The sequence below is a fragment of the Eleutherodactylus coqui genome, chromosome 1 (assembly GCF_035609145.1).
Source record: "Eleutherodactylus coqui strain aEleCoq1 chromosome 1, aEleCoq1.hap1, whole genome shotgun sequence".
Taxonomy (NCBI): domain Eukaryota; kingdom Metazoa; phylum Chordata; class Amphibia; order Anura; family Eleutherodactylidae; genus Eleutherodactylus; species Eleutherodactylus coqui.
In genome coordinates this window covers 53,777-66,420 of record NC_089837.1, presented here as the reverse complement: position 1 = coordinate 66,420, position 12,644 = coordinate 53,777, and the positions used below count along the sequence as shown (strand labels likewise).

Sequence of the window (12,644 nt, the reverse complement as noted above, 5' to 3'; positions counted from 1 at the left end):
GTTTTTTTTATGTACACACTCAGAGTTTTGCTTCCATTCTTCTTGTTGCGGCTCCATATGGCTCAGTCCTGTCTCAGCCTCTGTGTATCAGACCAATATACTGCTTGTGCCTTCAGGTCTTCATTTACCACATAGGGGATGAGATCTATCAGGATATATTTTAGGATTTCTCTCTCATGGCGTCAAAAAAACCCCGGATAAGTTATCCTGACGGAGCTGTGACTCCTGGCTGAGCACTCTCTAAATGAGGGCAGAGTGGAACGAGCGCCAGGCCTTGTACTGATACATAGACTTTATTGAGACCATCATAGAAACGCATTGGAGGAGAGCGGCAATAACATCCCAGGTGACAAGCGGTGATCTTCCAACATTGTCTCGGCTTCCTGAGGGCATCTGTCCTCGCTTGGACATTTTCCTCCCTTGTTGTGTCCTGTCCTTTCTTCCTGTGGTAGCAAGTGATGACCGGACAACACATCTGTGCCCATTCCATAGTCTGACACCACAGGAGTATCCGGTAAAAGATGCTCCACTCTACAGCAGCCTTTGGCTTGAGGTCCCTCACGTTTTGCTGGTGGAATGCCATTTACAGTCCTGGAGTTTCTTAGTGTCCCAACTTTTGACTCTCCAGTTGTACTCCGGCAAGAGATTCCAAGCAGAGTGAGGATGATGAGTGCTCCGAGAAGGAGGAAGGATCCAGAGATAAGAAAGGAGATGGAGAAGTCTCCGGTCAGATCACACAGCCAACCTGCAAGAAAGAGCAAGAACCTCCATCACCCAGCAATACAGAGATGACTGTGACCATGAGGATTATATATATATATACACACACACACACACACACTATGTGACCATGGACTCTAACAATCCCACATAAAGGTTCATTATTAGGACTATGATACATAAATAAATGGGGGTTCAGCTAGTCTGTAGATCGTGATATTTATATACTGTCCTGACAGTCACAGTCACTGTCAGGAATGGTGCTGCTACCCAGCTCAGAGCAACTGCAGCATTATTGTATGAATGACATCCTTCGTGCCAACCACGGAGAAGTGAGAGGCACCAGGGAGGCACCGACTGTTGCTTGTCCAGGCAGGGCTTACACTGGAGTCACATAACAGACCACATCAGGAGAAGAAATACGATATGGAAGGAGGTAAAGCATCATCTAGAGACATTTCCACCTTCACCATCTGCCCCCCCCCCCCCCCAGTTCTGACCCTCTTGCTGCTGTCTCTGCTTTTCTGACAACCTTGCTAATGTCTCCAGGATTGTCAGATGTCTCAGAACTCCTTGTAGCTGTCAATGTCGTGTAGCGCTCTCACAGTCAGCCGCTCCTAGAATATGAAGCCTACCAGGAAGCATTGTGGGTGCATTGTACTAGTTATATTCAGGGTGTATCTAGGGCTGCACCCCTATCATTACTAGCCCCTCGCTGTCTCAGTTAACCCCTCTGGCCCAATCAGCCGGACCTCGTTCCCCATTGCTGCAGTCTATGCTTTTTCTCTGGCCTTTCTGTGGTTATTACTGTCGTTCATTAAAACATGCAGTTAGGGCTTTAGGGATGCTTCACTCACCTGATATAGGAGGTCCAAAGAGACCTCCCACGCTCTCCAGCATCTGGAGCAGTCCAAGGGCAGGAAGAACCTTCTCCACCCCTACTACCCATGGGAGGGCAGAGAACACCCCGGGAGTCAGCGCCCCGGCACAGAAACCAAATGCAATGGCAGCAGCACCCATCTTTACATCTCCAGCCATTAGGGGGAGCAGCCCGAGGACCACCGCACTCAGTCCTGTCCACAGGCTCAGCAAAGGCAAAGTACGTTTTGGGCTGAGATCAGAAAGCCAACCAGCAAACAGGCGGCCACCAACATCTGCCACTCCAACAAGAGCCATTAAAAAGGCGGCTTGATGATCTCCAATGCCTTTCGTTCGCATATGAGCAACCAGATGAGTGAAGGGTACAAAGTAACCAGCATTGATCAGCGTCACAGCAAGGCAGTACCGCAGGAAAGCCCAGTTACAGAGAAGTTCCCAGCCCCAGAGGAAGGAGCGCGACTGAGCAGGAAGGTCCTCACTGGAGGCACGGAGCAGAGCCCCGCATGGCACAGAATGAAGGGCCACTCCAGAAAGCAAGAGCATGGCACCCCGCCAAGAGTATTCTTCTACAAGGTACTGGAGGAGGGGTGTAAGGGCAAACGAGAAGACACCAACACCAGTCAGCACAAATCCTGCAGCTAAGGACCGCCTACGTGAAAAGTAGCAAGTCACAGCGGCCATTGAGGGTGAGAATATTAAAGCCCATCCAAGTCCTGCAGAGAGACAGAAACAAGATTAATCCCTGCCCTGTTGTTTTTTCTAGAATCTGGCCCCTCTCCCTGCAAGGTGATACAGAAGGGAGCTATGAGCCCGCTCCTTCCCGTGCAGGGTGATACAGAACAGAGCTATGAGCTGGCACTCCCCCTGCAGGGTAATACAGAAGGAAGCTATGAGCCCGCTTCTTCCCCTGCAGGGTGATACAGAAGGGAGCTATGAGCTGGCCCCTCCCCATGCAGGGTAATACAGAAGGGAGCTATGACCTCGCCCCTTCTCCTGCAGGGTAATACAGAAGGGAGCTTTGTGCTTGCCCCTCCCCCTGCAGGGTGATAAAAAATGGAGCTATGACCCCACTGCTCCCACTGCAGGGTGTACAATATAATGTGCCCCACAAATGAGATCTAGGACTGGTTACCTGACACTCCTCCGATGCTCAGGTAAAGCTGGTAGAGTTCAGTGGAGAATGAGGCGAAAAACATCCCAAGAGATGAGAGAAAACCTCCCAAGATGACAACAGGACGAGATCCTAGCCGAAGGGCGAGCGCGCAGCCCAGGGGACCTGAGGACAAAAAAAAAAATTGTGATGACAGCGGTTGTACGGTGGCTTATCCTGCTTTCTAGCCCCTTCTCTACCATTCATTTCCAGTGTCACATACAGGTGAAGAGCTTTGAAACGTGATTCTGGATGAGAGCCAATTTACATGTTTGTCCCAGGATGCTGCAGTGGAATCTTCTCCAGTTCTTCTCTGCAGACAAATTGGGAGGTTTTCCTGCTTGCCATGCTGCAGGCTGTCTATTGGGTGGTACTTTGTGACAATATACAGCCTTCTACCCCAAGTCTTCAGGGCACCAGAATAAGGGGTCATCAGGTTTATACATGAGCAACAAATCCTGATCCAAACTTCATCTTCAAGCCAGATTGGCAGTTATAATCTGGTTGCCATGAACCACACCAAAATGTTTTCATTCTTGAGTCATTGTGTCATTTGTATTTGAGATTAAGCAGTACAATCTCCAACTTGAGCCGCTGAGATGGAATATGGTAAGTGGAATGTATACAGGGTTATTCAAAAAGGAGATTTGGGGATTTAAAGGGCTTGTCTGACTTGGTGCCCCATGCCTTAAAATAACAAATCAGATGTAACTCTGCAAGCTCCCCGCTAATCCTCTGCCACCGGCCCTCATCTTCATGTGACCTCACTTTGCAGGCTGAGCCTGTCTACAAACAAGCTGCAGCAGCCAATGACAGCACCCAGTGATCATGGCTGAATGCTATCATTGGCTGTTACAGCAGGTTTACGAAATGTCATAGCAGCCTGAGTATAGAGAAAGCAGGAATTGAAGCTGGTGGTGCCGGATGAGCAGGAAGAGGTGAGCAGGAAGGGGTGAGTAACTGCTGATCTGTTATTTTAAAGTATAGGGGACACAGTGACAGGGGTTTTGTTAACTTGGACAATCCATTAATTACAATCAAACTACAAAACACAGGTACACAATCTGCACATCACTGAAAAGAAGAAGGTTCAGCGTGTTTTATGACATACCAATAAGTTCCATTTTCTGCCAAATCGCACCACTGTTTCTTTTCATTTACAGTTTATAGTAAAATGGCGACACCGCAGGAGGAACTTTTGTATGCTTGAGTTTGCCAAGTGAATCCATTGTTCAAGTGCAATGTGAATTTCCGGCATAGATTCCAAAAGCAGCCACCCCATCACAAGCAAATTTTCAAATGTCAAAGAAAGGTATGGACTTTGGTTGCATATGCAAACAGAAAAGCAGTGGTTGCCCATGGACATCTCATGTAAACGAGACACCCAGTGCCGTGATGTGGCAGACAGTGGAACTTACTGGTGGGTCATAAACTTTGAACCTTACACTTGTCAGTCATGTGAGGATTGCGGACCTCTTTATTGCAGCTTGTCATTAAATTCCCAAATCTGCTCCTTTTTGAATAACCCCATATAGTGCAACCAGCCATACTCCTGACCCTGGTTAATGGGATGAACATGAAGATATCAGCCATACTCCTGCCCTTGGTCATTGAGATGGCACATGGAAAGATCATTCACATTCAAGAGGTAGCCATTAGTCTAACTGTATTCATTCAGTGGGAACATGGAAGGAGTGTCTATCCTTCTGAAGACCATGTGCTTCTGATATCTGTCAGGGAGATGAACATGGAGATTGTCGAAGTGCGGTTGGGTCATTGAGAAGCTATTTCTAAAACATGCAGTCATTTATAGACAATGTCTCTCCAGCGGAACCCATCACCGTTTGTACTGCATACATATGTATTCGGCAACGCACTCATCCTCAGTGGGATTCACTAGAAGATGTCAATATCTCATCTGCACATCACGGTCAATCTCATAGTTCATTAAAGTTAGGACCAACCTGCCTTATACTTACTCATCAGTTGTTGAACGGCAACAGCACAAGATGTCACCCAAGAAACACTTCCAGCTGCTGAATCAAAATATTCCACAAATTCCGGAAAGAATATCCCAAAAGAACGGAGAGTCCCAAATACTAAGCCGGCCTGAATGAAGCAGGAGGTGAGCAGCACAGTCCCCCACATCTCCTTTGTTTTTGAAACAGAGGCAGACATCGTAACTAGAGGGAAAAGGATAAAAAAGTCTAGAGCAGATAACCAAGATGTAATTAGACTTACAGTGCTAGAAATGGACATATTAAAAGAACGAGCATGATGTTCATGTGTAAGTCCGGTGCATCACATCCCCTCCCTATCTAACAAGCCTACCCAATGAATGGAGAGGGTATCCCAGGCCATGCCAGATCTCTGTGTCTGCAAGTCAGAACGACAATTATTTGCTTTCACTCAGGAAAAAATTTGTTGAGTTTCCTGGAAGCAGTTGGTACGGTAATTGGGAAAGTGTAAGAATATTAATAAATCGCAACACAGGTTTTCAGGGTCTTGCACCATCTCACGGCTCACATAACCAGTGTCTCGCCCCAACTCGCACCACACACATCTTGTGTCTCTCCCCAACTACCCCAACACAGGTCTCGTGTCCCACCCCAACTCGCACCACACACGTCTCGTGTCCCACCCCAACTCGCACCATACACTCTGTGTCTCGCCCCAACTCATGTCACACACATCTAATGTCTCTCCCCGATTCGTGTCACACACACTCATCTAATATCTCACCCCAACTCGTGTCACACACACATCGAATGTCTCTCCCCAACACACATCTCGTGCCCCGCCCTAACTCGCACCACACACGTCTCGTGTCCCACCCCAACTCGCACCACACACGGCTAATGTCTTGCCCCAAGGCGTGTCGCTCAGCATCTAATGTCTCGCCCCAACTCGTGCCACATACAGATCTAATGTCTCGCCCCAACTGTTGTCACACACACATCTGTCTCACCCCAACTCATGCCACACACACACACCTGTCTCACCTCAACTCATGTCACACACATCTAATGTCTCGCCCCAACTAATGTCACACACATCTAATGTCTCACCCCAACTCATGCCACACACACACCTGTCTCACCTCAACTCATGTCACACACATCTAATGTCTCGCGCCAACTCATGTCACACACACATATACCTAGTGTGTCGCCCCAACTCATGTCACACATACATCTGTCTCACCTTAACTCGTGTCACACACGTCTTGTGACTCGCCCAAACTCCCACCACACGTTTAGTGTATCACCTATTTAATATTTCAACCCAATAAAATGGCACCAATAAATACCAAATACCTAGAACCTCTTAACTTCATGGTACATGTCTAATGATTTCCCACTATTGACTCATGTTCAGTCTATGATCTATTAGTATGCCCAAGTCTTTTTCACATGTGCTGCTGCTTAGCCCAATTCCTCCCATTCTGTATGCGCTTTTTTCATTTTTCTTGCCCAGATTAAGGACTTTGCATTTTTCCTTGTTAAATACCATTCTGTTAGTCGCCGACCACTGTGTAAGCTTTTCTAGATCTTTTAAAACCCTCTCTCTCTCTGTTCCGTAGAGTTAGCTATCCCTCCTAGCTTTGTGTCATCAGCAAATTTGATCAGTTTCCCATCAATTCCCTTCTCCAGACCATTTATAACAATGTTGACCAACACTGGGCCTAGGACAGAGCCTTGTGGTCCCACTTGATACATTCTTCCACTTGGATGTGCAGACATTAATGAGCACTCTTTGAGTACGATCACTCAGCCAGTTGTGAATCCACCTAACAGTTGCCTTGTCAATCCCAGATTTGGTCATTTTTTCAATAAGTATGGTATAAGATATCCTGGTCTCTTTAAATGCTTCCCATTCTTCCTACTTTTAGGGATTGTTAATGATTGTGCTTTGAGAATCTCATTTTGCAGTATTTTCCAACCTTCTTGGACCTTACCTCGCTATAAGAAGAAGTTGAAAGAAAGAATGAAGACAAAAAATTCAGGAGGAAAGTAGAGGAACAAGAGACACCAATCACAAACTAATATGTTTCTACACAAATGTACAGAGCATGGGAAACAAGGAGAATAGGAGCTCCTAACACAGGAAGAGAAATATGATGTCATAGGCATCATGGAAACTTGGTGAGATGATACACATGACTGGAATACAAGGCTTGAAGGATACAATGTATTTATAAGGAACAGACCTAATAAAAGAGGAGGAGGTGTTATATTGTATGTTAGGAAACAAATAATGCAGGAGAAAAGACGACAGGGGGAGGCAAATCTATTAAATAGTTTTTTTTTCCAAGTGTATTTACGAATGAAAAAGAAATGTCACACTAGATGCAGGGGAATAAGACGACCCCCCCCCCCCCCCTCCGCCAAATATTGCATGCCTAACACAGGAGGAAGTGCAGAGCTGGTTGAGGAGGATTAAAATCAATAAATCGCCGGGTCCAGATGGAATATACCCAAAAGGTTCTAAGTGATGTGATAGCTAGACCGCTACTTCTTATATTTATGGACACTATTGAGGCCGGGGTTGTACCACTGGATTGGCACATTGCCAATGTGCTTCCAATTTACAAAAAGGGATCTAAAAGAGAGCCTGGCAACTACATACTAAATATTCGAGGGGTTTCTGAGAGATGCCATTCTAGATTACCTAAAGCAAAACAATGGTATAACTCCTCATTAGCATGGGTTCATGAGGAGTTGATCATGTCAGACTAATCTGATCAGCTTCTAGGATGAAGTAAGTTCTAGGTTGGACCAGGGAGAGTCTATTGATCTTGTATAACTGGATTTCTCTAAAGCATTTGACACCGTGCCACATAATAGGCTGATATACAAAATGAGACAGCTAAGTCTGGGCAAAACGTGTGTATCTTGGTAAAGAACTGGCTCAGAGATAGAAAACAGAGGGTAGTAATAAATGGTTCGAACTTTGATTGGGCCACCATTGCTAGTGGGAGCCACAGGGCTCAGTACTAGGCCCCATTCTGTTCAATATATTTATCAATGACCTGATAGAAGGACTGCGCAGTAAAATATCAATATTTGCAGATGATACAAGATAATTAATACAAGAGAGAACAATGTGCGGCTACAAAAGGACCGAGATAAACTGGAGGCTTGGGTAGAAAAATGGCAAATGAAGTTTAATATTGAGAAATGTAAGGTTCTGCACATGGGCGGGAGAAACGGATGTCACCAATATACACTAAATGGGGTACTGCCAGGGAAAAGTGATCTGAAAAAAGACCTAGGGTACTAGTGGACTGTAGATTTAAATGGAGCAATCAATGCCAATCAGCTGCTGCAAAGGCTAATAGAGTCTTGGGGTGTATTAAAAGAGGTATAGGGGCGAGGGGCGAGAACATTATCCTCCCACTATATAAGGCACTTGTCAGGCCCTACATGGAATACTGTGCACAGTTCTGGTCACTGGTGCTCAGGAAAGACGTTACAGTGCTGGAGGGGGTTCAAAGAAGGGCAACTAAACTAATAAACGGAATGAGAGGACTGGAATACCCAGAGAGGCACCAAAACTGGGATTATTCACCTCGGAAAAAAGACTGTTAAGGTGCGACCAAATAACTCTGTATAAATACTTGAGGGGACGATACAAGGATCTCTCCATGATCTGTTTATATCCAGGACTGCGGCTGTAACAAGAGGGCATCCGCTACGTCTAGAACAGGGGTGTCAAACTCATTTTCACCGAGGGCCACATCGGGCTTATGGTGACCTTCAAAGGGCCGATTGTAAGACAGTACAGTAAGGGCTCGTTCACACAAGCGTATTTGCGTACATAATATGCAGTGAATAGAAGCCATTGATGTCAATGATTTCATTCACATGATGTATATTCTCACACAGCATGACCTATATTGTTACGTACTACGCACCCCGATAGGCCATTGAAGTGAATGGGCCGCGCAAATATGTGGTGAATGTGCAGGAAACCTATGTAGTCACTGCATATCTGCGCACAATCTCTGGGGCCCATCTGTGTTTTTTTTTGCGTGCCCAAATATGCAGGCATAAGCGATTTTCGATTTCGCAAATACGCAGCATATTTGTGCGACCGAAATACGATTACACCCGTGTGAACGAGCCCTAATAGTGACCCCTATAGTGGTCGCAGTAATCATAGTGACTCTCATACTGGCCCCAGTAACAATATTGACCCCCTCAGTGGCCCCATTAGTAATAGCAAGCCCCACAGTGGCCCCATTAGTAATAGCGAGCCCCAGTACTAACAGGGTACCCCACAGTGGCTCCAGTAGTAATAGTAACCCCCACAGTAATATATACCCCTTCACTAGTAATAACCCCTCAGCAACATCATCCCCAGCATTAATATTAACCCCCCCAGCAGCAGTAATATTAACCCCCCCCCCCAAGCAGCAGTAATATTAACCCCCCCCCAGCAGCAGTAATATTAACCCCCCCCCCCAGCAGCAGTAATATTACCCCCCTGCCAGCAGTAATATTAACCCCCCCCCAGCAGCAGTAATATTAATTAAACTTCCCCAGCAGCAGTGATATTAATTATCCCCCCCAAGCAGCAGTGATATTAATTAACCCCCCCAAGCAGCAGTAATATTAATTAATCCCCCCAGCAGCAGTAATATTAATAACCCCCCTCAGCAGTAGTAATATTAATTATCCCCCCAGCAGCAGTAATATTACCCCCCCAGCAGCAGTAATATTAACCCCCCCCCTCACCAGCAGCAGTATTAACCTCCCCCAGCAGCAGTAACATTAACCCCCCCTAGCAGCAGTAATATTAACCCCCCCAACAGCAGTAATATTAACCCCCCCCCCTGCAGCAGTAATATTAACCCCTCCAGCAGCAGTATCAATTAAACCCCCCCCAGCAGCAGTGATATTAATTATCCCCCCCAAGCAGCAGTAAAATTAATTAACCCCCCCAGCAGCAGTAATATTAATTCACCCCCCCCCCCAGCAGCAGTAATATTAATTAACCGCCCCCAGAAGCAGTAATATTAATAACCCCCCTCAGCAGTAGTAATATTAATTATCCCCCCTCAGCAGCAGTAATATTAGTTAACCCCCCAGCAGCAGTAGTAATATTAACCCCTTCCAGCACCAATATTAACCCCCCCACACCCAGCAGTAACATTAACCCTCCCCCAACCCTTGAACTTACCTGCTCCCTGCAGTCAGCGCTGCTCTCCTTCTGCTCGCGCTGATCCCGGCTATACTCTGACAACAGTGTGTAGCTCGGCATGCTTCCTCCCTGAGTCCTCTCCTGTGGAACTGAAGAGCAGGGGACTCGGGGAGGAGGATCCTGGCTGCACACGGACGTCAGTGTGAGCCGGGAACAGCGGTAATAGCGTGATTACCAGCGGGGAGCTGCGGCACCCTGCTGGTAATCGCTTCAGTGGTGAGTGGCGTCGGCACGCCGCGGGCCACATAACACGAGGCAGCGGGCCGGATTCGGCCTGCGGGCCTTGTGTTTGACACATGTGGTCTAGAAGAAAGCAGATTCCATCACCAACACAGAATGGGCTTCTTTACTGTAAGAGCAGTGAGACTGTGGAACTCTCTGCCTGAGAACGTGGTGATGGCAAAATCCATAGAGGAGTTTAAGAGGGCACTGAATGCCTTTCTATAGTGCTATGATATATTACAGGATATAGACATTAAGGGTTGTTGATCTCAAATGTTGATCGAGGAAATATGGAGTCAGGAAGTATTTTTTTCTCCAAATGAGCTAAATTTGCTCGTTTTTTTTTTTTTGTTGCCTTCGTCTGGACCAACAAGGGAGGGGCAGGGGTTGAAACAGGCTGAACTAGATGGGCATTGTCTTCATTCATCTCCACAAAGATTCAAGTTTCAGAGCATGGTAGTTCTGTAAAAACTGTCTGGGTAAGTATACAAGGAGAGAACAATAGAAAGGACACCATTGTAGGCCGCCTGGACAAGCAGAAGATTTGGAGGAACTCTTTCTACATCAGATGGCCAAGCTCTCAAAAAAGTACGACATTGTGATCATGGGAGATTTTACCCATCCAGACATTTGTTGGGAATCTCTAAGGTAAAAGTAACGGATCCAACAGATTCTTATCTGCTCTTGCTGACAAACAAGAGGATCTGTGATCTTGGACCTAATTCTTACCAACAGGGAAGAAATGGTTGAGGAAGTAAGGGTGGCTGGGACCTTAGGAGGCAGTGATCATGATATCCTTGGATGTTGGATAATAAGGGGAGGAAGACCTGGGAAAAAAAATCAGACCTCAAGGTTGGATTTCAGAAAGGCAGATTTTAATGAACTCAGAGAGAGGGTAGGAAGAATCCAATGGCTGGATGTTCTTAAGGACAAAAATGTCAAAGGAAGTTAGGAAATATTGCGAAATGAGATTCTCAAAGCACAATCGTTACCAATCCCTAAAAGGAGGAAGAATGGGAAGCATTTAAAGAGACCAGGATGGATGAACACAGAACTTGTACACATGTTAAAGAGGAAGAAAAATATGTTTATTAAATGGAAAGAGGGGGGAATATCTAAAGAAGAATATAATGTGGTCTGCAGAAACTGTAGTCAGAAAGTGTCAGAAAGGCTAAAGCTGATAATGAATTGGGGCTTGCAAGAGAGAGACCAAAAGCAATAAAAACGATTTCAAGTCATGTCAAAAGCAAAAGTAAAGTCTAAAATGCTGTAGGAAGAAAATGGTGAATTGGTTAAAAATGATGTTGAGAAGGACGACTTTCAAATTCAAATTTTGTATCTGTTTTCTCTCAGAAAGTAGATGTAACATCAACTGATCTTCCCTGTGCTATTGAGGGAATAAAAGAATACAGGCTATATATAAGCAGAGAGATGGCGAGGGAACACTTAGCGAACTTACATGAATTCAAGTCTCAAGGCCCAGATGAATTACATCCTAGGATACTGAAGGAAGCAATAGATGTAACTGCTGAACCACTCTCTGGAATCTGTGAAAAGTCCTTGAAAACAGAAGTCCCTGAAGATTGGAGAAAAGAAAATGTTGTCCCAATCTTCAAAATAGGAAAGAAGGTGGATCCAGGACACTACAGGCCTGTTAGCCTGACTTTTAGATTATTAAACAGCATGTATGCAAGTACTTCGATGAGATCGGAGTAACTACCAGAGCCAGCATAGGTTTGTAAGAAACAAGTCATGCAAGATGAATCTTCTTTTTATAACAAATTTTATTAGAAATATTTAAAAGAGACAGTAGACTCAGGACACAACACAAAACAAAAAGTTGGGAGGGATATTGTGACCACTCGTGGGTGGTCACGTCGCCAAGTGGTAGTGCACCCAACCCACCTAGGACTGAACGTCGTGAGTTACAATTATAGAGGTGCTGTTCATATGAGTCGGTTCCAGATGTGCTAATGAGGCTAGAACAGCAAATGTTTGGTGTGACCGTATGGAGTTGGTGCGATCATTGCACACGCTTAATTCCAATAGTTTAGTTCGACCGAAACTGATGGTAGGATTTTAGTTGTATTTCTATATGTAGCTCACGTAACAAAATTATCAATAAAAGCTTATTCGTATTCTAGGAAATTTTCTTTCTGATTTGATACACTAGTTATGAGTTATTGCATCATATTTTCCATCTCAAGTTATTGCATCGTACTTTAATCTCGACGCGTTTCACCACATGATAAGTGTGAATCATCAGGGGAGATAGTACTCTGTTAATCCTCTAGGTTACAGAAAAAATTCACTGAGCTCAAAATGCAGAGCTAAGTGAGAGTGTATCTTAGGATAAAGCGTCCTAGATACAATCTATGCTCATGTTGCTGCCCAAAAATACAAAAGGAAGACGGCTTCAAAAATGATGCATGTGCCTAAGTCTCCTTTTATGGGAAAAACGATCCCG

General features: G+C 45.3%; 1 protein-coding gene across 7 annotated transcripts in view; it reads right to left on the bottom strand.

Annotated features, from left to right (window-relative positions):
• Positions 1-274: 274 nt before the first annotated feature.
• Positions 275-12,644, bottom strand: part of LOC136617135 (monocarboxylate transporter 13-like) — a 38,355-nt gene continuing 25,985 nt past the window's right edge. For all 7 annotated transcript variants that reach the window (XM_066594236.1, XM_066594240.1, XM_066594234.1 and 4 more), the window contains 4 exons: positions 4,729-4,932; positions 2,732-2,875; positions 1,578-2,312; positions 275-745 (listed from right to left, as the gene is read on the bottom strand). In XM_066594236.1, coding sequence (XP_066450333.1) covers positions 306-745; positions 1,578-2,312; positions 2,732-2,875; positions 4,729-4,927 — 1,518 coding nt within the window. In that variant the 5' untranslated portion in view covers positions 4,928-4,932 and the 3' untranslated portion in view covers positions 275-305. The remainder of the gene's footprint in view (positions 746-1,577; positions 2,313-2,731; positions 2,876-4,728; positions 4,933-12,644) is intronic.